Below are 24,854 nucleotides of genomic sequence, written 5' to 3'. Positions count from 1 at the left end.
TTTTGTGATTTACAAACAAAGGTTTCTTTTTGGGGGGGGGGGGGGGGATGAAAATGTAAGTAAATATATGTTGGACAGCAGTAGACTGCTACATATGTACAAACAATCTTTTAGAATGCATACTTCCATTATCTGGAATGAGATAAGGATATGTTGGGGGGGGGGGGGGGGGGAGAAGCAGGTTTAGGCACGGATCTTATTAAGGACCCCAGCATATACAGCCAGTCAGGAGAGGAATGGAAGACAGCATTCAAGACTCAACTAATTTAAAAGTGCAACAATTATTTGATTGTGGTTTCATTTTGAGATGGTATATTTGCTGGCATTATCATTTCCGTTTCATTTTGAGATGTTATATTTGCTGGCTTTATCATTTCCATAATTTCACCATGACCCTCGTACTCAACAGAGAAGAAAAGTAGTGATAAGAAACTTTCAGCAGTACACTTGATGTTTGACAGGGCTCGTCTAAGCAATCTGGTGGAGAGTCAGACACGGTCAAAGAAGAGCCATCGGTGCAATTTTCATTCTTTGGAATCCCACAGGACACCACGAACAATGACTGGCATATGGCGTGAAGTGTGGGACTGCATGGAGCCGCAGTGCAAGGATGAAGTGGTGCTTATTGAATCATCGACATTACTTGTTACCCTGGAAAGCTATCTACGTAAGCATAGGTATGTACAAGTTTTGTGAGACTGATGACTTTTTATGGTGTGATTTGTAGGCTTATTATAGTTTGTGTTATTGTCCTGAAAATAATTCCACAAATAATTTGTATTCCATTGCTCTACAAGCCAACTAATTTGTTCTAGGCGAGAATTAAGTCAGTGAAGGTTACTGCAAAAGTAAGTGATGAAAAAGAAGAATGCTTGATTGCCTTTCAGTATCATAGAAATATTTCGCATGTGTGTCTTCCTTTCTGTTTGAAGAGGGAGGTGTAAGGGGATGGGGTAGTACGGGCTAATGGAATAATTTCCATCTCACAGTAGGAGGGGCAAGGGGAACAAAAAAGTGAGCTCAAGCATTTTTATCTAGCCCATCCCAGAAAAGGAAGGATGAAGTGGTGCACTTCATGCTGAGCTTTTATTGCATTGTAGTTCTACCGCTAGATTAAATGTTGGCTGTAATTGGAAAATGCTTGTATGAGGAGGACTCATGGGTCATATGTATGGTTATTTTCCACTTTTACTGTTTCACCACTCATGTCATCGTGGCTGCTGCTGCACTGCAGTATTGTTTGGTGACAAAAGTTATTAAAAGCTGAAGAACGTTGATTGTTAACTCGAACTTGACTGTTTCTACCACTAGGGAGCAGTGATGTAAAGAAAAGAGTGCATGGATATTATGTTAGATAAATGAATCTAATGAACTTGAAGAGTATCCTTTTTTAACCAAACCCTCATACTGAAATCTGATCCATGTGTTGCGTGTTGCTGCAGTCAGAGTTTTGGTTCTTTGTTGCCGCATAATTTCCTTCTTAGAAGTTAAATGTAAATTGTTTGCATACAGTGCCTTAGAACCATAAACATTGTTCCTCAGGGTTCTGATATGTAGACACAAACCATGCCTTCCCAAGAATTGACAGGAGAGTTTTATCACACTGAATATGCCAAATACAACCAAAAACTAGGAAAAATGACCATTACCTCATTGCGTTTTTGATAAATGCTTATCATCACAATGATTCAGATGATGTGAATCTTTCTGAAATAAAATACATGAATGATGACCAAATTGTTACCGTAGTTAACTACCATAGTGATTAGTTGCAAGTTATTTTCCAAACAGTAGCAATTTTGTTGTTGTAAACTGCAGTTTAATGAAAGTGTTGTTGATTCCATAGCAAATTTAAAGGAAGCAACTGAGACAGGTCAGAAAATGAGAAGGTGGGAAACTAAAAGGGAGCGGAGAAATGAATAGTTACTGTGAAGAGATGATAAGAGCAAATAAATTAATGTAAATTAAGGTTAGGTGGGTGGTGAGAACCAAGGACTTGATTTGTGTTAATTAGATTTAACTGTGATTTTTGAAAATTTCTCAAGTCACATTCAGCCTCCCCCCCTCGCCAGGCAGCAGCAGGAGAACACGAATATAAAAATTATTAAAGTTTGTAAGCTTTAGGAACCACTGGCTCCACCTTGTGGCAGAAGAGTTGAAAAGGAAGGGAGAGTGGTTTTGGTGAGTAGATTTTTTTAATCTATCCAATTACATTATAGTTACAAAAATTGATTATTTTCACTGATTTATTTTTTCAGTTGATTTTGTGATACATAAATCCTATCCTTATCTACTCTAAGGTGACTGAGAATGTGTGTGTGTGTGTGGGGGGGGGGGGGGGGTTGTTGCTTCATAGTGAATCAAATCAGTTAAGGGAAATGGTAACCTATCAGCCCTTTGTATTGGTTGTTCATTGTCAAATGTACAGAAGATGCACATTGTCCTCTTAATAAAAACAGCTACAACCTAAACAAGGGCAATGAGGTGCAGGAAGTGTCAAATCTGCTGCAGACTTGCCTATAATTGCAAAATCTACATGAACAGGCTTCCAATTATTAAAATGTTCACGCTATGATGACTGAGAAAATTAATTATTTTAACTGCCCTGTGAAGCTTAGAATTCAAGGAAAAAAAGTGTCAAGAGGCTAAAAAAGCTAAAATTGTGTTGTAAACAGAGCCTCAAACCAGGATCTTTGTAGATTTATCTTTTAATTATGATCCAATTCAGTGATGTTAAACTGCCAGTGGCGCCAAAAAACAGTTGACGAAATAAATCTTGGGTGAACAGCCTGGTATGAGTGTGCATAGGACACAATATTTCGGCAATCAACCATGTTGCTATCATCAGGTACAGTACATCAGCGGACCTGATGATGGCAACATGGTCAATTGCTGAAATATTGTGTCCTATGCACACTCATACCAGGCTGTTCACCCGAGATTTATTTCGTCATAAAATATGCCTGGAGAAACTGAAGAATCACAAGAAACAGTTGCTAACGTCCCAGACTGTAGTTGCCGAGACCAGAAAAAGATTGTTGAGAAGCTGTGTTTGGAGCACAGCTCTGTGTTGGTTGGAATTGTAGACAATGAGAAATCTTTGTAATGTGAAGTTACAGGAGACTTTTGGCCTGATATATTGATAGAGTGGGGAATAAAGATGTCCAGCAAATAGCCAGTGGTATAAAATGTTTACTAAAGGGAATAAAGAAATGAATAGTGAGAATGGTTTGGCACCCTTTATGGCATGAATTGCTACTGAAAATTTAGCTGAAGAGAGTGATATAAGAAAAGAATTAATTAAGTATGCTCCAAATCTATGCTGAAATGAAGAACAATGGAAATGGAGAACTGCTTCAGATTAACATTAAGGTTGAACTCCAAAACAATGTTGGACCCAGAGAGGCGAACAATGTGTACAGCGTCACAGGTTCGGTCCTCATACACATTAGTTATTGGCATGGTCTGTATCACTTCAGGCAGGAGATGTTCTTAAATTTAGCATATGTTAAAATAAAGGGGTTAGTAAGAAACATATTTTTTTGTTATCTCCAAAAAACTTCCTGTCCTGAGATACAGGCTTCCAAAGATTTTGAAGATTTAAATTTTGGAAATTTTTTAAAAATGCTCTTATCTTTGTAACAGTTGTATATACTTTGTTAGAATTTTTTTTTTATTTGAAAGATAGTTGCTTTCTGACTACAATGGTATCCTCCATTTGGACATATCATTCAGTTCTTTTACGGACACCTTTTGAATTTTTTTGCAGTTTACAGAAAAGATATTTTTATTTTTTATGCCAATCCAGAAAAGTTTGATTTTTTGTTGTTGATTAGTACCATGTAGTACTATATTCTCTGTAAAGGAGAGCTTCCACTTTTAAGTTGGACATGTTTTATTTTAAAAAATCTTTTTTTTTTTTTTTTTTTTTTCCAAGGATAATGTTGTCTTCACTGAAGTTGTTTCTTACTAACTTCTTACAAAGTTTATTTTTATTGTCTTTGTTGCAGTTATTTCTTTTCACTTTCATTGCTGCATATATGTCTTACACTCTGTTGTAGTTTCTTGTCAGTTTCTTTGTCGTGGTTGTTCAATGCGGGTTTCTGCATTGTAGTTGTTCAGTGCTAATTGTTTACTGAAGAGGCTTGTAAGAAATCTGAGACCATTCAGTGAGTCCTGTGTTTTTGTGAGGAATTTTCCAGTTGACACAGCTGCAGTGTGTTTTGTGAAAAGGACTGTTTGAAATGTCTTCTGACTGGGGCCACAGGAGAGTGAAGTGCGCTGCCTATTTGCATGTCCATAAAAGAGTGATACATAAGACAAAAACAAAAACATACCTTGTTCAGGGTGGGAATAAGTGTTCTCATTTGAAGACTCTGTTTCAAAATGGAGATGTTTCCAGTGACGACTTTTTGTGTTCAAAATGTTTTCACAGAACAACAACAATGATAGTATCTGAACAAGGTGAAGCCTCCCATGGTGCAGATATGCAGATTTTGCATCAATAAGAGGAAGAATTAAATAACCTGAATCAGTAGGTGTTCGTCCTGTTAAGAAACCGTGGTCATTGAAGTCTAGTCATAAGCTCTATGCATCAAGGAATTGCAGAGAAATTACTAAAGCTATGGATGAATACGCTACGGCAAAACTGACAACACTGTTCAAAGTATAAATTCCATCTTCAGAAGAAAATGAGCCAAAGCACTCTTGCACCTCTTGCCAGGAATTTTTCACAAAAATCAATTCAGCTGTTGAATATTGTGCATCCCACAGTGAAAAGGTGCAAGTTTTAACTATTATTCCAGAGATATTTTCTAAGAAAATATTTTTGAACCATGTTCCATCAGTAACAAAGTACATGGTAGACAAATCAAGAAATGTGAGGTCTGTAAAAGGACTCTTTGGAAGACGAGATCCCTATTATGGTCATCCTGTAGAAGCAGCTCAAGTTCAAATAGTGCAGCTGTGAGTACTTATCCTTTCCAGTGGGTCGAAGTTCATGCCTTGGGCCTGAAGTTGTTAGTACCAGAATATCCTTTTCAGGCCCCAAGTTGCGGTGCCAAATATACCAATGCCTCTTCTTTAGTCTTTTTCTTCTTCTTGTTTATCCCGGGTTCTTGAGATCTCTTGTGAAGAGACACGATACGACAAGTTCCGTAGTGGTGTAGGACAATCAATGAAGTTACACAACAGTTAATAATTTGACTTTTGAAACTGTTGGTTTATTGGCATTTATGGAAAGAAAAACACACTCATACTCTCATGTGGTCAGCAAACTTCGCGTAACATTTTGTGTGTGTAATGGGCCTTACTACATCGCCAATCGTTCTAATGAATTAATCAAGCTGCTTTACAGTGTTGCTAGGCAACGTAATCAACAAGGTGATACATGTCTCAATAAAACTGGACCTCGATATTTTGAATAAACGTGCGTTCATTTTTTTGTAAAAATCAGCATTTGTCTCAAAATTAATTTCCAACTTTGTGCATTAAGTCCAAATGCATTTGCAGCTGTTGTACGCGATTTACTGGACTGATCGATCACGCACTGATGTGTAACGTATTTCAAATTGAGTGCATAGGTTTCAGTTTTCCCCATTGGGCTAAACGACTCTTTTGTAATAACATGATGCTTCTATTTCACGTAAAGTTTAAATGAAACTGGATGTACGCTTCATTTGGGTCAAGATCACAAAATAAGTCACCACATAGGTCAGTGAACTGTACACACGCACTTTTAGCACTCTTAAGTGATAACTCGTCTCAGAGTAATAGCCGCATACAAATTCACACTTTTTTTATGCATACAAAATTCAGAACACCTTTGTATTAAGCAAATAAATTATGGCACAAAATTACTAATTAAGCATTTCCGATTCTGAATAAACTTCAAGAACTTGTATTTTATAGTCAATAAAATTTTATTGCCTGAGTGAAATTATTAGTTCACTAAAACGGATTCAGATTACAGTCAACTCATGTCTGGACAATGACGTCACAAATCGACACCTGCTTGGAATGAACGAAATACCTGTACTGAAAAATAATGTCCGTTGAGTAATTTACCGTTTTTATAACAAATTTGGTACCCCTTGCACCGCTACACAATGGATCGGAGAAAATGGAGAGGCAAACAACCTGCTAATGTAGCAGAAAACCGATGATGATGATAACTATACAAAAAAAAATCAATTTTATGGACTGCATTTTTTAAAAAAGTTTTTTTCCATAAATTAAGAAAAAATTCAGAACACTATAGTAAATGAACTTTGACAGATAAGTCCTAATGGATGACTTCTTTGTACTCATAAACCAATTATCTTTCAAATAGAAAAGAAACCAACAAAATATCCAAAACTGCTCCAAAAAATTTTAAAATTTTTTCCAAAATTCACATCTTTAAAATGGTATGCGCAGTATCATCTGTGGAGGGCTGTATCTTGGAGCAGAATTTCTTTGGAGAAAAAAAAAGTGTTCCTTATTTAATCTTTCATTTTAATACATGCTAAATTCACTAACATCTGAGACTATGAAGGTAAATTTTTTTCCTAGCCTGCCTGAATTGATGTGGGCAATGCCTATCACTTTCAAAATTTTGTAAACAGCTGAAGTAATCAAATGTTAAGCAGCACTTTGTCAGGGACTAGTGTTTAATAAACTAATGCAGTTACTAATACTCATCAATTGTTTTCTCAGGTTCTGTACAGAATGCCGCACAAAGGTTCTGCGGGCATATTCCCTGTTGATTGAGGAGCCAGATCCTGGTAGAGAGAAGGGCTACTGCCCTGCATTGTATGCTGGTATCAAACGCTGCTTGCCGGAAAAGCATATTCACCTACAGACGAAGACTGATTATATAGGCAATCTAATCACACGGGCGGATCTCGAGCTTATGGGCAGGTATGTGCATACAGGTGTGAGACTGCTTTAAGGTGTCATTGGCATAGTTATATAGTTATTATTATTATTGTTGTTGTTGTTATTATTGTTATTGTTATTATCAGCACTAAGTGGTATAGTCACATTCCAGTACTGACAGAGGATGATCTAATATAACTGTTCTAGACTTATGGTGTTTATCTGTTATCTTGTGAACAGTTGCAGTTGGTAAGGCATCGGTCTCGCATTCAAGACGACTGGGTCTCAAAACGCTTTCTGGTCATCTTCATTTCTGTGATTTCCATAAACTGATTAAGGCACTTGCTGTTCGGGTTCACAGATAATTTCCATTATCATCCTTGTCATTCAGTTTTTAAGAATACGCGTGTAAAAGTAGTCTGATTTTTCTGTAAGAATCCTATTGTAAAACAAAAAAGGTAACCTATTTAATGATGAAGCCTATTCTGCTGTTTGTGGTAAAAGGCAAAGGCTTATTGTTCAGTCTGAGCCTCGCGTTTTTTCTCCAAGGGATATTGGTTCCATGAATGCAAAAAAACTGCATCACTTGTTTTTGAGAGAGAGAGAGAGAGAGAGAGAGAGAGATACTGCAATTAGACTTACATCCCATTGACTTTACCCTTGTACACATTCCCAAATTCCAAAATGGGAAACAAATAAACTCTAAACTCCTTGCTGGGGCAACTTCTCAGTTTGAGTCAGTTTACTTAATAGAGAAGTCATCAAGATTCTGAATTAGGCTGATAACACACTACTCATACCTGTTTCGGCAAAAATACATGTAACAACAGGATTAGAACTATGGGTGAAGGGCAACAGGCAGATTCCATATTTCCAGATTTCCAGAAAGCGTTTTACATGGTGCCCCACTTCACACGGTTAACAAAGGCATGAGCATTGGCCTCTTACCTTTCTTGCATTTATAGTGAATCTCTCACCCAGTGCAAAGTCCCAAGCGACTGGAAAAGAGTGCAGGTGACTCCAATAAGAAAGGTAAAAGAACAGACCCACGAAGTTACAGACCAGTATCCCTAACTTCTGTTTCTTGCAGAATCTTGGAACATATTCTCAGTTTGAATATAATAAACTTCCTTGACACTGAGAAGTTTACGTGCATGAATCAGTGTGGTTTTAGAAAGCATCGCTCGTGCAAAACCCAGCTTGCCCTTTTTTCACAATATGCTGAGAACCATGGATGAAGGGTAACAGGCAGATTCCATATTTCAAGATTTCCGGAAAGCATTGCAGGCTGTTAACGAAGATATGAGCATGTGGAATAAGTTCAAAGATATGTGTGTGGCTCAAAGGCTTCTTACATAATGGAACCCAGAATGTTGTCCTTGATGGCGAGTGTTCATCAGAGTCAAGGGTATCATCCAGAGTGCTCCAAGGAGCTGTGATAGGACTGCTGCTGTTCAATATGTATATAAATGATTTGGCTGACAGGGTGGGCAGTAATCTGTGGTTGTTTGCGAATGATGCTGGGGTCTATGGTAAGATGTTGAAGTTGAGTATCTGTAGGAAGATAAGAGACGACTTAAGACAAAATTTCTAGTTGGTGTGATGAATTGCAGCTAGCCCTAAACATGGAAAAATGTAAGTTAATGCGGATGAGTAAGAATATCAGACCTGTAATGTTTGGATACAGTATTGCTAGTGTCCTGCTTGACACAGTCAAATCGTTTAAATATCTGGGCATAACATCGCAAAGCGATATGAGGTGGAACAAGCATGTGAGAACTGTGGAAGATAAGGCAAGTGGTAGACTTCAGTTTATTGGGAGAATTTTAGGAAAGAGTGGTTCACCTATAAACGAGACCACATGTAGGACACTGGTGCAACCTATTATTGAGTACTGGTTGAGTTTTTGGGGTTGGTACCAGGTCGGATTAAAGGAAGACATCGAAGCAATTCAGAGGTAGGCAGCTAGATTTGTTATTGGTAGGTTCGAACAACACATAAATGTTATGGAGATGCTCCGGGAACTCAAATGGGAATTCGTGGAGGAAGGCGACATTCTTTTCAAAGAAACACTATTGAGAAAATTTAGAGAATGAGCATTTGAAGCTGACTGCTGAATGATTCTACTGCCACCAACACACATTGTGCATAAGGACCATGAAGATAAGTTACGAGTAGTTAGGGCTGCTACAGAGAGATATTGACAGTTGTTTTTCCCTCACTCTATTTGTGAGAGGAATAGGAAAGGAAATGACAAGTAGTGGTACTGGGTACCCTCCACCACGCAACGTACGGTGACTTGCAGAGTATCGATGTAGATCTAGATAGAGTCCAAAGCTGGTGAGCCTTCTGGTGCAGACTGTATACCACTTAGGTCCCAGTTGGAGTATCCTGGTGAAATAACTCTATTTTTAGCAATCATATACAGCTGCTTACTTGAAAAAATATCCATATCTGAAGGCTGGAAAATTGCATAGTTTGTATAAACACTAAGACAGGAAATAGAAGTAATCATCTGAATTATAGATCCATATTATAGATGGGATTTGTAGCAGGAATTTGGAACGTATTCAGTGTTCCAACATTATGAAATATCTCGTAGAAAATGATCTGTTGACACACAACCATCACGGTCTCAGCAAATACTTTTGTGAAACACAACTGGCTCTTTATTTGCACAAAGTAAAGATGCTATTGACAGAGGATGTAAAGTTGATTCCAGGTTTCCAGAAGGCATGAAATTGGTAATACTTTAAATTGAAAACAATAGAGAAAATGAAACTTGTAGGAAACGCAGATCAAAGACAGCATTTTATTGATAGAACACTTACATGACGCAACAAATCTACTACGCTTGCTCCTCCTGTTCTGGAGTATTGTCGTGCAGTATGGTATCCTTATCTAATTGGATAGATGGAAAACTTTGAGAAAGTTGAAGGAATGGGTAGCTTGTTTTGTAATATCATGAAACAGAGAAGAGAGGCTCATGAATATGCAAGCATGTTTTGGTGGCATTAGTTAAAATAAAATCATTTATTGTTGCGACATAATGTTTTCACAGAATTTCAATCACCAACTTTCCCCATCAAATTCTAAGATATTTTGTTTACTCCCACCTATGTAGGGACAAATAATCATCATAATAAAGTGAAAGTACACACAGGTTGCACAGGATTATTGAGGAGTTTAGGATATATTGCAGATTGCAGAGAGAGTTCCCACCTTGCAGCTCAGAAAAGCTGATGTTGGTGAGAAGGATACAGATGGCACAGACTGTGAAGCTGTCATTGGAGTGAAGAATGTTTTGTTGGGCAGTGTGTTCAGCAATTGTATGGTTCAGCTGTCCCTTAGTCACAGTCTGTTGGTGGCCAGTCATGCGGACAAGCAGCTTGTTGGTTGTCATGCCCACATAGAACACAGCACAGTGGTTGCAGCTTAGCTTGTAGACCACATGACTGGTTTCACAGGTAGCCATGTCTTTGATGGGATAGGTGATGCTTGTGACCGGGCCGGAGTAGGTGGTGGTGATGGTGGTGGGAGGAGGATGATGTATGCATCTAGGTCTGTTATAGGGATAAGAGCCACGAGGCAAAGGGTTGGGACCAGTGTTTGAGCAGAAGCGGACGAGGATATTACGGGTGGCTCTATACCAGTGGGAAGGACAGTAGGCAGGCTCTACGACAGGTAATGGAAACTCTAGCGCAATATGTGATTGAGTTGCTCCAATCCTGGGTGGTACTGAGTCGTGAGGGGAATGCTTCTCTATGACCAGACGGTGAGGCTTTGGAAGATGGTATGGTGACTGGAGGGATAAGGCACAGGAGATCTCTGTGCAAGGTGTAGAGGATAATTTCTGCCTGTGAAGGAACTGTGCAGGAGGGAACTCTCATTGCAATATATGCCATGTTCACTAATGACAGTAGTATGAAAAGGACAGTTGCTACTCACTGTAAGAGGGCTGTTCAGAAAGTAAGGTGACTTTTCAAATTGCACGGGCAATGTATAAGAGATTATTGATTTATTTATTTATTTTTTGTTTGTTTGTTATGTTGGTACAAATGTCCTGAACATATGTTTGCAGAGTTTCAAGTGTACAGCATACTTGGTTTGTTTTTGACAGATAGAAAGGTTAGACGTGTTTTAGTGTGCTCGGCAATTTTCGATCATTATAAAAATTGGAGCAAAGAATTTGCATCAAATTTTGTGTGAAAAATGGAAACAAGTGCTCTAAAACAGTTGAAATGTTGACAGTGGCACACAGTGAGCCTATTCTAAGTTTACAAGTGGTACAGGCTCTTCCAAGATCAGTTAGGAACCTTGCTCAAGACACCTCAGCAAATCAGCAACAGATGATACAATGTCGAAGCTGTGAAGAAAACTGTTTTTGAAAATCGTCGAATTACCATAAGAGGAGTTGCTGGGGATGTTGGCATATCGGTCAGCTCGTGTCATGAGATTTTTTGACGTTTTTGGTCTAAGACGTGTCATCAAAGTTTGTTCCAAAACTTCTCAACTTTGATCAGAAGAACCGTTGCATGAGCATCACTCAAGAGCTCTTGAATGACGCCAATGATGATCCTGATTTGCTCAAAAGGGTCATAACTGATGACGAAACATTGGTTTACAGTTATGATGTTGAAACCAAAGCCCAGTCATCCTAATGGAAGCATCCTGGAGAGCCGAGACTGAAAAAAGCACGCCAAGTTCGATCACGACAATGCACCTGCTCATTAATTGTTTCTTGTGAGAGATTTTTTTTGCCAAAAACAACACGAAAATCATGCCTCAACCACCATTCACCAGATTTGGCCCTCTGTGACTTTTTCCTGTTCCCAAACTGAAGAGACCTATGAAAGGACGAAGATTTTAAATGATTGAGGAAATAAAAACTGCATCGCTGGAAGTACTCAAGGCTGTACCAGAAATTGCTTTTGAAAAGTGCTTCAAGGATTGGAAGAAGCGTTGGCACAAGTGTATTGTATCTGAGGGGGATTACTTTGTAGGGAAAAACATGAATATTGATGAATAAATAAATATTTTTTTTAATAAAACTATAGTCACCTTACTTTTTGAAAACACCTCATATAGTGGTGATGTCGAGGTGCAGATAGGCACAACAAAAAGACTGTCAAACAAGTAAGATTTTGGCCAAAGATGTGTTTATCAGAATTAGTATACACACACACACACACACACACACACACACACACACACACACACCATGAATGCATAATGGATATCGACTGGATGCCGTGTACTCTGCTTTGCGGTGTCATGCAGATGCGATGTGGAGGGGTGTGCAGTCAGCACACCACTTTCCCAACTGTTTTGCCAACTTTCTGAACCTTGGAGGTGCTTCTTCTCATTCAAGTAGCCCCTCGGTTGGTATCGTGCACTCCATACTAGTCTTCCCATCAACGAATCAAACCCGGGTCCTTCACATGGCAGCCGTCTACTCTGACCACTTAGCTATGGAAGTGGACGTGCAATCAAACTTGTTTGTCTAGTCATATTTTTCTGGTTTATTTTTTAATCCTTACGAATTTCATGTGCCTTGTTACTAAGGAGAAATTTTACACTAATATCTAAAAAGCATTTTTTTAAACATTCAGTGAAGATATGGGTATTTGCTGGTGAAAGGAACATTGTAGATGCCATGCCATGCCATGCCATGCCATGCCAATTTCTTGTGTCTGTGTAGCATTATTTCTGACGTTTTCTTGATGTAGCTGATTGATGGTACATTATTCACTAACAACACCTTTTCTTCTGTTGATTGTCATATGTTGCTCTAATAATAAAAAGATAGGAGAAACTGCAATGTGATTTGAACTTCCAAATTGAATGTGTATAATTCGGCTTACTATCCTTGTCAGTTATTGCAAATTTATGTTCTATATTTTCAAATATTTGTGCATTTGACTGTGATATTTACCAGAGAATTTCTTTCTAATTTGTGCTTTTAGTCGAAGGGAGAGGCATGCAAAGACATTAGAAATAGCTCAGGAGGAGGTACTGACGTGTCTCGGCCTGTGTGTATATGAGAGGCTGTACCGAATCCACCTGCGCATGAGGGAAGAGGAGTGCACCTGCCAGGTGCTCGCTGGTGTGGCTGTCGAAGCTCTCTACAGGAGTTTTGAGGTTTGTCCACCTTGCCTGTGTTTACTTGTATTTAAATCTCAAATTTCACTCACCACAGAGCGATTTTGTTGAACAAAGTAGGCGGAACCTCATTCATTAACCTGTCATCTGCAGGAAAGGACAAATGAGTGTTCACTCACCTCTTGTTCTGTCTTTATTCTTGTGAGTTCTTGTTGCTATTTATGTTTCTGCAAATGACAATTACAATTAGCTATATTGTTTTCTTTTCTTAGCAAGAGGTCCTCAGAAAAACTTGGAATGTCCACGTACACTGGCTCAGTTTCTGTATGGTTGCTTTGGATTAGATCATAGGAATGTAGAAAGAGTCAGTGCAGTGAATCCATTGTGTGGCAGATAGGACAGTAGATGGTTTGTCATTTTTGAACTTGTATTTCCTGTTAGCATAATGTATGGTGGTATGAGATGTAGTGCATTGCCCATGAAAAGCAAGGTTCTGGGTTTGAGTTCCAGTCCAGCACACCATTTTAAACTGGCAGGAATTTTCAGTTTTCTAACATACCTCTTACTGTGAGGTGGCGTATATAATCTAAAAAAGAGAAGCTAAACAGCCCTTCCTTGATTATTTCCTATTCTGTTTAGGATCCATATCAAATGGTAATAACTGAGCCAGGTAAAGATGGTACAAATAAGAATGACTGTATCTGAAGTTAGTCTGATCTGCCTGGTTGTCATGGGACAGTTATAAAGACAATCGACCAACTGAGTATAAAACTCTTACAGAAGCATTGTTTGTTGTCAGAATTTTAAAACAAACCATTCTTTTAAAACAAACCATTATAAGACACTTACAGGAGCATTGGACATCATCATAAGGACTGCTTTTAAAATTCTGAGAATCTGTTCGTGCAAAGAATACAGGGGCAATATATGTGCAAGAAACTGAAATAGACACTTACATAGTAATTTGAAAAGGCTAGATTGTTACTCAGAATCTCCTCTATATAGCGAGTAGCAATCTACCCTTTTCATAATACTGTTGTTATCCCATCCTGGACTTTCCATTGTTTCATTTTACATAGTAGTTTGTAATGCCCCATGTCACATTGACTGCAGCTGGAATGGACTCCATAGGACACTGTTAACGTTCCAGATCATCCTGAGCTGACCACACAGCTACCACCTGAAACTTGTGGACATTGAGTAAAAACACAAGCACATTTTTCTCAGTTAAAATTGAAATTTAAAAAAGTCTTGATCGTAATCTTGTTAAAATATTTTTTTTATTGGAGTGAGTGACCGGTTTCGACTCTGTGAGAGAGTCAGCTTCAGACTCCTGAGCGGTTGATGGACACTGCTGGATGAGTTCCGCCGACCCTCGACGCTCGTGTGTTGAGCAGTTACACGAGCGTCAAGGGTCGGCGGAACTCATCCAGCAGTGTCCATCAACCGCTCTGGAGTCTGAAGCTGACTCTTTCATAGATTCGGAACTGGTCACTCACTCCAATAAAAAAAATGTTTTAACAAGATGACGATCAAGACTGTTTTAAATTGTAATTTTAACTGCTATGTTTTCAAAAATTTCAAAAATCTTATTTCTCTCAGTGCTGTAATAGATTTGTTATTAACATTGATACCAAATGGCCATGAGGGCACATGAGTATCTCCACATCCCAGGAGAGTTCCTCACATATTCTGACAAAATTCAGGAGCAATATGGTAACTAGTTGTAGAGTTTGCCTGCAGGGGTTCTGTAGTTTAAAAAAGGAGATGCACATCTACATCTACATCTACATCTACGTCCATACTCCGCAAGCCACCCGACGGTGTGTGGCGGAGGGTACCTTCAGTACCTCTATCGGTTCTCCCTTCTATTCCAGTCTCGTATTGTTCGTGGAAAGAAGGACTGTCGGTATGCCTCTGTGTGGGCTCTAATCTCTCTGGTTTTATCCTCATGGTCTCTTCGCGAGATATACGTAGGAGGGAGCAATATACTGCTTGACTCTTCGGTGAAGGTATGTTCTCGAAACTTCAATAAAAGCCCGTACCGAGCTACTGAGCGTCTCTCCTGCAGAGTCTTCCACTGGAGTTTATCTATCATTTCCGTAACGCTTTCGCGATTACTAAATGATCCTGTAACGAAGCGCGCTGCTCTCCGTTGGATCTTCTCTATCTCTTCTATCAACCCTATCTGGTACGGATCCCACACTGCTGAGCAGTATTCAAGCAGTGGGCGAACAAGCGTACTGTAACCTACTTCCTTTGTTTTCGGATTGCATTTCCTTAGGATTCTTCCAATGAATCTCAGTCTGGCATCTGCTTTACCGACGATCAACATTATATGATCATTCCATTTTAAATCACTCCTAATGCGTACTCCCAGATAATTTATGGTATTAACTGCTTCCAGTTGCTGACCTGCTATTTTGTAGCTAAATGATAAAGGATCTATCTTTCTGTATATTCGCAGCACATTACACTTGTCTACATTGAGATTCAATTGCCATTCCCTGCACCATGCGTCAATTCGCTGCAGATCCTCCTGCATTTCAATACAATTTTCCATTGTTACAACCTCTCGGTACACCACAGCATCATCCGCAAAAAGCCTCAGTGAACTTCCGATGTCATCCACCAGGTCATTTATGTATATTGTGAATAGCAACGGTCCTATGACACTCCCCTGCGGCACACCTGAAATCACTCTTACTTCGGAAGACTTCTCTCCATTGAGAATAACATGCTGCGTCCTGTTATCTAGGAACTCCTCAATCCAATCACACACTTGGTCTGATAGTCCATATGCTCTTACTTTGTTCATGATGGTAAGGTTGCGTGTTGTTCACCAGTGAGATACTCTGGCTGACATCGGGGCCTTCTTTTCAACCTATGTAAACATCTCCCATAAGAGATTAATTTCATCACCTGCCTGAATAGTTTCCTGTTGGGATGTGAGAGTCATTACCGAGTGTGATTTTCATACTCTGTCATTGGTATGTACCAATGCATTCTATGACTTGTGAGTTCAACCCACCTTTTTCAACTCTTTAAAATGTCCATTGATTGTGCTCTTCTGCCTTGCTACCCTGTATGCCTTCTGATGTGTGGAAAGTAATGTTACACATGTGGAGGCAGTCCCTACAGTGAGCTGGTGATTTGGGATTGTATGGCAGCTCACCGGCTGTATTTGTTCAACATTGACTTCGCAAGTGATTTGCTGCATTGTGCTACCTGCTGTTACAAATCATAATAGTCATTGGCAACTTCAGTGATGCATATATTGTTGCCTGGCAGTTGAGTGACAGCAAAGCTTTTCCCCAGAATAACAGTCACACTATAACCTTGACACTGTGAAGAACGATGTGACTACAAGATCTTGCAGAATGCATGTGAGCAGTCTGCAGTGAAATGCCCATCTTGCACTGATCTGTTACATGAATGACAAGTATATGGTCTAAGACATCCCACATGCAAAAATCAAACAATGGAAATAATGGAAAATCCAGGAAAGAATGTAACAATATTATGAGAAGGAAAGTTGCTGCTCACCATACAGTGGTAATGCTGAGTCACAGATAGGCACAACAAAAAAACTTCCTCCCTCCTCCCCATCTCTCCCCTGCCCGCCGCCCAACCTGCAGCACTTCACTGTCTGCCATCCCCACCATACTATCCCTTCTCCTCCCCACCCCAGCCTCCCCCTTTCCCCAGTTGCCACGCCCATCATGCACTGGTTTTGCTGCTCGCGGTGTGGTTTCAGTTGCCTGAGTAGCACAATGCAGTTGTGTGTGAGTTGCGTTTGTGTGAGTATGTGTTTGTGTGTCTATTGTTGACAAAAGCCATTGGCCTAAAGCTCTAAGTGTGAAAATCGTTTTGTTGTGCTTATCTGCAACTCAGCATCTCCGCTATATGGTGAGTAGCAGCTTTCCTTCTCATGATATTGTTACATCCCACATCCAGTAACATTAACTTATTTAATTTGTCTCTCGGATGGAATCTCATGCTCCCCAATATACAGTCTCTCTAATTAATTTGGTCCTGAGCGTACGATCAGTTTTAATTGGTAATGCTGCTTGTGAGTTAAATTGGTATCATCATATAAATGTTAAACATGGTTTGTTGCACCAGATGAAATCCAGAAAAATAAATTAAATCATTATGGAAGAAAATTTTAAAGTAGTTATAAAGCAAGAGGAAGAGCAAATGAATTGGTAGGTAGAAAATCACTGTGGCAAAACATGTTCACTACTGGTAACTGAAGAATATTCTTTCATGGCAAGAAAAATGAATATCCTAAACTACAAGGACAATAATAAAATATTGTAAAGGATCTAGATTAATATTACTATTAAAAATATTTCATGCAGATTAATATTACTATTAAAAATATTTCAAGCATTAAAATTGTGAAATAATGTCACGAGTATTGGCAGATGTCTTGTACAAGATATATTAATGCTTCATCCTCAGTAGTCTTAACAGTATCAGGATTACATGCAGACTTTTATGGGCATTGAGATTAATTTATAAAAGTAAACTGATTTCTTTTTCGGCTTATAGTAGTGTAATTAAGAACAAGAGTTGTATAGCATTCGATAAACTAGATACCTATCGTGAGAAAACAAAAGCCAGTGGTTACACCACATCAATTTCTTCTCTTTAATGAGGCAATAATGCATTCAATTGGCTATGGAGATATTCTGTCGATATACTCTTCGCAAGACATCCACAACTGTCGCTAAAATTCTGTCAATAGACTCTGATTAGGGTGTAGTTGTCAAAATGCAAATACGAGGAAAGAAGTGTCCAGAGATTGACAGATGGAAATTAAGTTTCAGGGTATTTAAAAAAAAGTCCTGAAACAGGAATGACTAATCAGCAGTTAAAGAAACATGAGAAGACAACAAAAACTGGCATATTACCAGGAGGTATCTGTTTTGGTTTTGTGTACCAACAGCCGTTCGATAGAGAATCTGCTAGTTCGCTAGCTTGACTGGCTGAAGTTCTCAAAGAATTATACTCCATTGCCTCTGTAGGACCGAAGTCAAATTCGGGTGAGGACCTAGTATGTAATTGCAGTGGCATTGTTTGAGGGCCTTTCCATTCTCATTGTCAGTGTTTGCCTTCCCACATGCTGCCTGCAATCAGTCACTTAGCTTGAGGCTTTCATTCTTCTTATTGATTTTGTTGTTTTGCTTGTAGATCTTGATGGCTTCATGGAACAAATCAGGTACCATAATTCCTTTCTACATAAAGAACTTCAGTTTCTAAAAAATTTACACAATGTTCCACTTTGCTCAACCTTCAGCCTCCCAGCAGAAAGTGGGGAAGCACACTGGTATTCATCAGAGAAAAGCCCTTGCAGAATACTAACATGACTGCACGAAACCCTCACCAGCAAACTCATCTTTTGTCCAACTCAAGCCACAAAAAAAGTGGTAGAAGATAAGTCTTTAAGAATGTCAGCTACTTGTGCAGATGAAATGTCAGATTGTCAGTCAAACAACAGTTGGTTGAAGAATTTGATAAATTGCCTCCAGGTAATAAAGCAAGTGACCACCAAAGTCTGAGGAAGGAAGGGCACATTCGATGTCAATAGCCATGTAACAAGAATTTTATATATATAAAAAAAAAAGAAGAAGAGCTTTTCCATTGCACAGTTTCTTCCTTTCTCATTTGACGACACGTGTTAGTTTTACTATAGTGCGTTTAAAACTAGTTGCGACTTTTGACGTTTTTCTCAGGGGATGGAACGTGACGCTGATGCCCAGGTAGCACCAGTGGCAAGCAGGCTATTCCTACCATGATGCCAGCACTTCAGTTGGTAAAGCACGTCTGTTGCCACACCATGGATAAACATTACTGTCACACAATAGATGCATCTACATTCATCATCTCTCACTGGATCGTAGTATACTCTGGTGCTGAATTGTTATGCCATCATCAGGTATTGCGAACAAGTGTTTTGTGTAAACACAAGATTCACAATGAAAGTGGACGTTCAGGAATACATTGAATGGCTGCAAAATGCTCCTCCGAATTCAGCAATAATAACGGACATTGCGCCATACCACTCTGTTGTGATGGATAAACAATGCAGTGGATGAAAGCGGATGTTTGGCTCAGGGTACAAAGAAATGTTACACTGGATAAAGTCGAACATTGCGTGTATAAGGCGAAGTTAATGAAACTTAAAGTGCTGTACAAGCCACTGGATAAAGTCAAACGTAGCGTGTATAAGGCGAAGTTAATGGTACTTGAAGTGCTGTACAAGCCAGAAGCCCAACAGTACCAGGTCGACAAACTGGCTGAGATAGTTTAATCAAGCTTCGTCCATTACACATTAATTTAAAACCAACTGAGAATATTCCCAGTGATGCCAAATGCTGAAAAAAGAAGCCATTTGAAACGTTGCACCACAGGACGGGTCTCGAGTTGTCAGCCATACCAAGAAGGTAGTTGAGGAGCAATGGATTCACGAATGACTATGATGTGTTTTGAGTAATACGTAACTTCTCTTGTTGCCATGTTAAAATCGGCTGCTTTTCTCAAAACAGAGCATAGTTTACAAATATTCATCTCACTAACATTCTGACACAGTTGAAATTGTGACAGAATCATGAAATAGTGTGCTAATAAACTAGTAACTGAGGGCAAGTCAGGTCAATAGTTTATGAAACAGACCATTCTCAGAATAAAATAAACGTGTAACTTCACTTATAGTGTCACAAAACCCACAGCAGTTCTTGTTTCAGCAGCTATTGATGGTCCTTAAAAATTACATTCTTTCACCGAAAAAATCTGTAATTGCTTGATTATCATGGCAGATATGAAAGTTTCGCATATTAATCATATGGCAAAATACTCTGCCCTTTGTGTGCTATAATTTGCCAGAATCTTATTTTGATACCTCAGACATTTATTTGATATGTGGAATTTATGACTATTTCTTTCTGGCTTTTTCGTTGGCGCGTGCTTTCATGATGGATTGGTTTACATACATTCCATTTTCTTGAGACTGCAGGCAGATCCCTCCAAGTTTAAATAACAGTTCAGTATGTTTCTACATTTCATATAGGCAACATATGACCTAACACGTACAAAACGGAAATTTATAGCGACCCTTATTTTTCACTGCAAACTTTAAGAATTTCTTGCAGTAATATCGAAATATCACAATCACTATGAGCATCAGTGAAGTGGTATGCAGTTCATCATGAAGCTAACGAATTAACCTACAAGATATGCGAGAATCAGATTTCTTAGTTGATAGTTTCCTTGCAGTCATTTCGATAAAGATCGCAGATCGGCCAGTTAGTGCGGCTTGCTGTTCACGCAGACAGCTGCTGACGCGCCCAGCTCAAGCTGGCAACGGCGCTTCCATCCACTCTTTCTGCACTGAACTGTCAAAAGTTGCAACTAATTTTAAACGCACTATAATGTTATAGTTGCGTCTATATGTTCCATTCTTACTGCAGATGTGTTTTGTGTAATTTATGTGTTTTTTTTTTTAACGTAAGGATTTGATTGACTTCTATGCTTAGATATCTGTACCCAGTCTTCTTCATCTTCCTGCTATCCCCTTCTCCAATGAGAAAGAAACAGTCTATTTTGAATGGTGTCAATGTCTTATATTTGTTTTTTTTTTTTATTATTATTTCTGTTAGGTATACTGGTACATCAAAATGGGCATAACTTTGTTGTGAAAGTGGCAGAGAATGAAAATTAAATGTGTAATTTATGTTGTAAATCTTCTATTAATCATTATTTTTTAAGGGTGAAACAAATTTGCTTTTGAAGATTTGAAACTTCTCACAAAATTTGTTCAAAGCTTGCAGGTAGATCAAGAATTAGAAAATTATTTCCAATACTGGATTCATTAACCCCCTGGAAAAACCCCACTACCATGCGCCAAGTTATCTAGTCTACTGTGAATTACAGTCCAAAAATCGGAAGTGAAACTTAAGACTTAATCTGCCTTGTTTATTGTTCCACATCTTTGAGAGTTATATTGTCCTTTCTTGCATATATCTTAAATGTTTCTTTGTGTTATTGAATGACAACTGAAGTCCACAACCCATAATGAAATTCGGTCAGTTACAGTGTTTGCTGTAATGCTGATGTCAATTCCTGTGGTTAATACTTTCTCAAAATTGCTATATGCTCATCATTGCCAAAAAGATACTTAAAATTCTTGTTTTGTCTATGCTATAACAGTGTCTTATGCTTCCCTATTTAATTCTAGATGGCTGTTGATGTCAAACGGGGCATGTCGCAACTAGAACTGCTGTACGAACAAATAACAAAAGAAGAGATTGCGAAACAGCAGAGGCGAGAGCATAAAAAGTTGAAAAGGAAGAAGAAGAAAGAAAGAAGAGCAGGACTAGAAGGGAAGGATACATGTGAGGTAAGGAACCATAATATCCAAACTTCTTGAATGAGTATTTTTCAAATATTTTTAAAAAATTTCTAACATAGATTTGTATTTGTTTTAAATGAAACAGTGCTTGTGATTCTTTTTAGTGTGATTCGGAGGATAATGGTGACAGTGTGAATGATGAATCTCCATGTTCCTGTACATGTTCAGATAGCAAACGAACTAGTCAGAGTAATGACCGCCGTAAGGTAAGAGAAGAAAAACTGTTATTGTAAACTGTGCTGTTCCAATTTTCTGTGTAACGTAAGATGCTTAAATGACACAAATTCTTGACAAAATAAGGTAATTGGATAGATAAAAAAAAAAAAATCTACTCGCTATGCAGTGGCAGAACACACACATAAAAGATTACAATTAGGCAAGCTCTCGGAGCCAGTGGCTTCTTCTTCAGTCAGAAGGGTTGAAGGGGAAACACCTCTTCCTTTCCCTTCTACCTGAAGAATGAGCCACTGGCTCTGAAAGCTTGCCTAATTATAATCTTTTATCTGTGAGTTCTGCCACCGCTTGGTGAGTAGGTTTTTTTTATCTATCAAACTAACCAATTTTGTTAAATGATACAAAGCTAGTTGAGTAATATTCAGAGCTTATAATTTCTCTAACTTGCAGATTTGTGGCCTGTACATTAGGCCGCCCTTGACCGTTTGACAATTGTACTTTGTTAACATCCTAATTAACATGTTCTTAAAAACATAAACTTAGTATCTTGTACCAATACATCAGATCCCTCAGGAGACTCATGACTAGGGACCGGAAAATTTAGCATCTATTTTTTGGCAAAAATTCACTTGTTTTTTCATAGTTAGCGTCTTTTTGTCTAAATTCACAGGTATTTTTTTTTCTTTGTAAATGAGTAGACACACAAATTAAAAGGTTGTCACTCTACGTGAGTGAAAAACAAACAAATTAGCTGTTAAAAAAGAGCCGACTGGTAAATTTCTGACAACAGTATTTGCCTTTGCAAAAATTTCAATGCCCTTTTCTTTGGAAATGGCCTATCTTTTCTTTGTTTGGCTGTATTTAAGCTTTCAAAAATGAATGTTCTATCGAAGAGCAGTAGCATTTTCCCACTGGTGAACTTGAATGCATCTCCAATTTAAGGTGTTTCTGGGCATAAGAAGAGGGACAAGCTAGATGTATGTGAGCAAAATATGCTCCAATGCTTATAATTGATAGAAATACTTTTACTGTGACAAAGCCATTATTTTGTGTGGAACATACCGAAGATAAATTTGGAGGTGTTGATTCATTGGGATAAATGCTCACTGGATCGCTATTGATTAAATCCTCCTATGCTGCACAACCTACAGCTCTTCCAGCTTGTAAATGCCTGAGCGACAAACCTGTGGCCATTGCCTCACATAAAACTTTGAGTATGATCCAAGGAATTGTCCGTCGCAGAGACCTTACACTCCAAACTGACAGGGAGTTATGGGCTAATCTTGTGCAGTGAGGTGTATATATTGTCTGACACGTCCAAAAATGTCCTGAGGATAACTGAACAGATCCAGGAATGTGTATCTTAGACTTTGAAGGAAATATCCTCCCAGAAAAAGTTAAGTCAGTATTTACAGCTACGGCATGAAACCTTACATCTCATCATCCATGAGATGCTTCTGATGCTAGCACTTTAGTCATATGTCATCCTGCAGCATGGTGGACCCAAAATATGCTAACTGGACAATCACTCCATGAAGGCAGCCCTTTGGAACAACCACCTCTGTGTTTCTGTTGCATGGAACACCATCCTCTACATTCACTAGTTTGCCCAGTCTTCAAGAAAGAAAATAAAAAAAACAGGAATGTAAATCTATTGCCTGCCTATTGTATACTGAGGCACATAAAAAATATGAACGCATATATCCTGCTGATATGACAAACAGCTTCCTCCTCCAGTGTCCACCAATGACAGGGCTATATCTTTGAACCCTCTCTCTGGAAACCCATGGATCATAGACTTGATGCCAGCCAGTGGCTGAATGAATGTCAGACTGTGGGTCCAAGGGCTGCCCACTCTTCATCTGTCCCCATGTTCATCGCTGCCCTCCTATCAGTGTGTTTTCCAGGAGGGGCGATTCAGAACTTACCATCTGGTTAGGCGGAAATGGGAAACGTCAACACCTCATAGCAGTCTGTTTTGACCTGCATAAGGCATACGATGCCACCTGCCACGATCACATCTTTCTTACCTCCTGTGACTGGGGCTTTTGAGACACCCTGTCAAATTTTGTCACTTCTTATCCTTCCAGTCGTTATGGGTTCAAGTTGGTACTTCACCCAGCTCTCTGAAAGTCCAAGAGAAGAGCATCTTGCGTAGCTCCATGCTGAGAGTGACACTCTTCCTCATCACCATTAATGGGCTAGTGACACAGGCACTGTATGACGACGGCTTGTACATTGGGTACAGCTTCTGCTCTAGCTTTGGCTGAACACCAGCTCCTGGGACCCATCTGATGGGCCTCTGCTTGGACCCTTTTCCATAGTTTCCAATTGTCTCCAGCAAAAACTGGATTGTTCATTTTTGTCATCGCTCCACTTTCCATCTTGACACTTGACACAGCACTTGGATTTTGTCACACAGTCCTGATTTTTGCGACTCTTGTTTGACAAGAAACCAATTCAGCTGCCCCATACTCATCAACTAAAGACTAGCTGCATGTGAAAGGTTAATGTGCTCTGCTTTCTTGCCCACACCTCTTGGGACACAGATCATGCTACTCTCCTTGGTATCTACCGGGCTCTAGATCCATCCTGCTTGTAGAATGGTTGCCAGGTTTCCACCGACTCCTACTAGACCAGCTCCATACACACTCTCCTTGCAGAAGCATGTTCTTCCCTCTTCAGTTCTAACAGTACACCACCTTGCTCACTTACACATCCTTGGAATGTACTCCATATGCCCCCCCCCCCCCCCCCCCCCCCCCGCTCGCTCTCTCTCTCTCTCTCTCTCACACACACACACACACACACACACACACACACATTTGGTTAGTACCCAGGCCTTGAATGAGGACCTACTTACTTCCAGGATCTATAGTCTCAGTCATACCATGATTTTTCGGTGTCTGTTCCTTTTAGTTCTTCAGTACTATTGGGGTGTTATTGTCTTTTACACTGACAGCTCTAAAGCCATGGTAGGACAGGTCAAACTTTTGCATCACATACTGGTCAGGAACACCACTCATTGCTGTAAAAAAGTATTTATTTTTACAGTTGAGCTGATCGCCATTAACAGAGCACTCCATTTCATTAAACACGTGCCTGTTGGCCGCATTTTGATCTACAGGGATACTCTGCAAATCACGCTTAAGTGTCTGGCACAGATGACTAAATGAATAGTCTCCAGGCCATTGACAAGTGTTATTCTCATCTTCCTGTGATATCTGCTATTCATTTCCTCTCTGAACTTAATCAGTTGTCTTCCTCTGGGTCCCCTAGTCATTTTGGTATCCCAGGGAATGAA

At 39.2% G+C, this 24,854-nt stretch overlaps 1 protein-coding gene across 1 annotated transcript in view; it reads left to right on the top strand.

Moving 5' to 3' along the window:
• The window catches only part of LOC124798237 (gametogenetin-binding protein 2-like), a 103,681-nt gene that overhangs the window by 27,678 nt on the left and 51,149 nt on the right, over positions 1-24,854 (top strand). Inside the window, exons 4-8 of the mRNA XM_047261555.1 lie at positions 462-677; positions 6,697-6,900; positions 12,825-12,999; positions 21,203-21,364; positions 21,481-21,582. Coding sequence (XP_047117511.1) covers positions 462-677; positions 6,697-6,900; positions 12,825-12,999; positions 21,203-21,364; positions 21,481-21,582 — 859 coding nt within the window. The remainder of the gene's footprint in view (positions 1-461; positions 678-6,696; positions 6,901-12,824; positions 13,000-21,202; positions 21,365-21,480; positions 21,583-24,854) is intronic.

Source organism: Schistocerca piceifrons, chromosome 1, assembly GCF_021461385.2.
Source record: "Schistocerca piceifrons isolate TAMUIC-IGC-003096 chromosome 1, iqSchPice1.1, whole genome shotgun sequence".
NCBI lineage: Eukaryota > Metazoa > Arthropoda > Insecta > Orthoptera > Acrididae > Schistocerca > Schistocerca piceifrons.
Note: the sequence above shows the minus strand (reverse complement) of the source record. Positions and strands in the feature narration are given on the sequence as shown.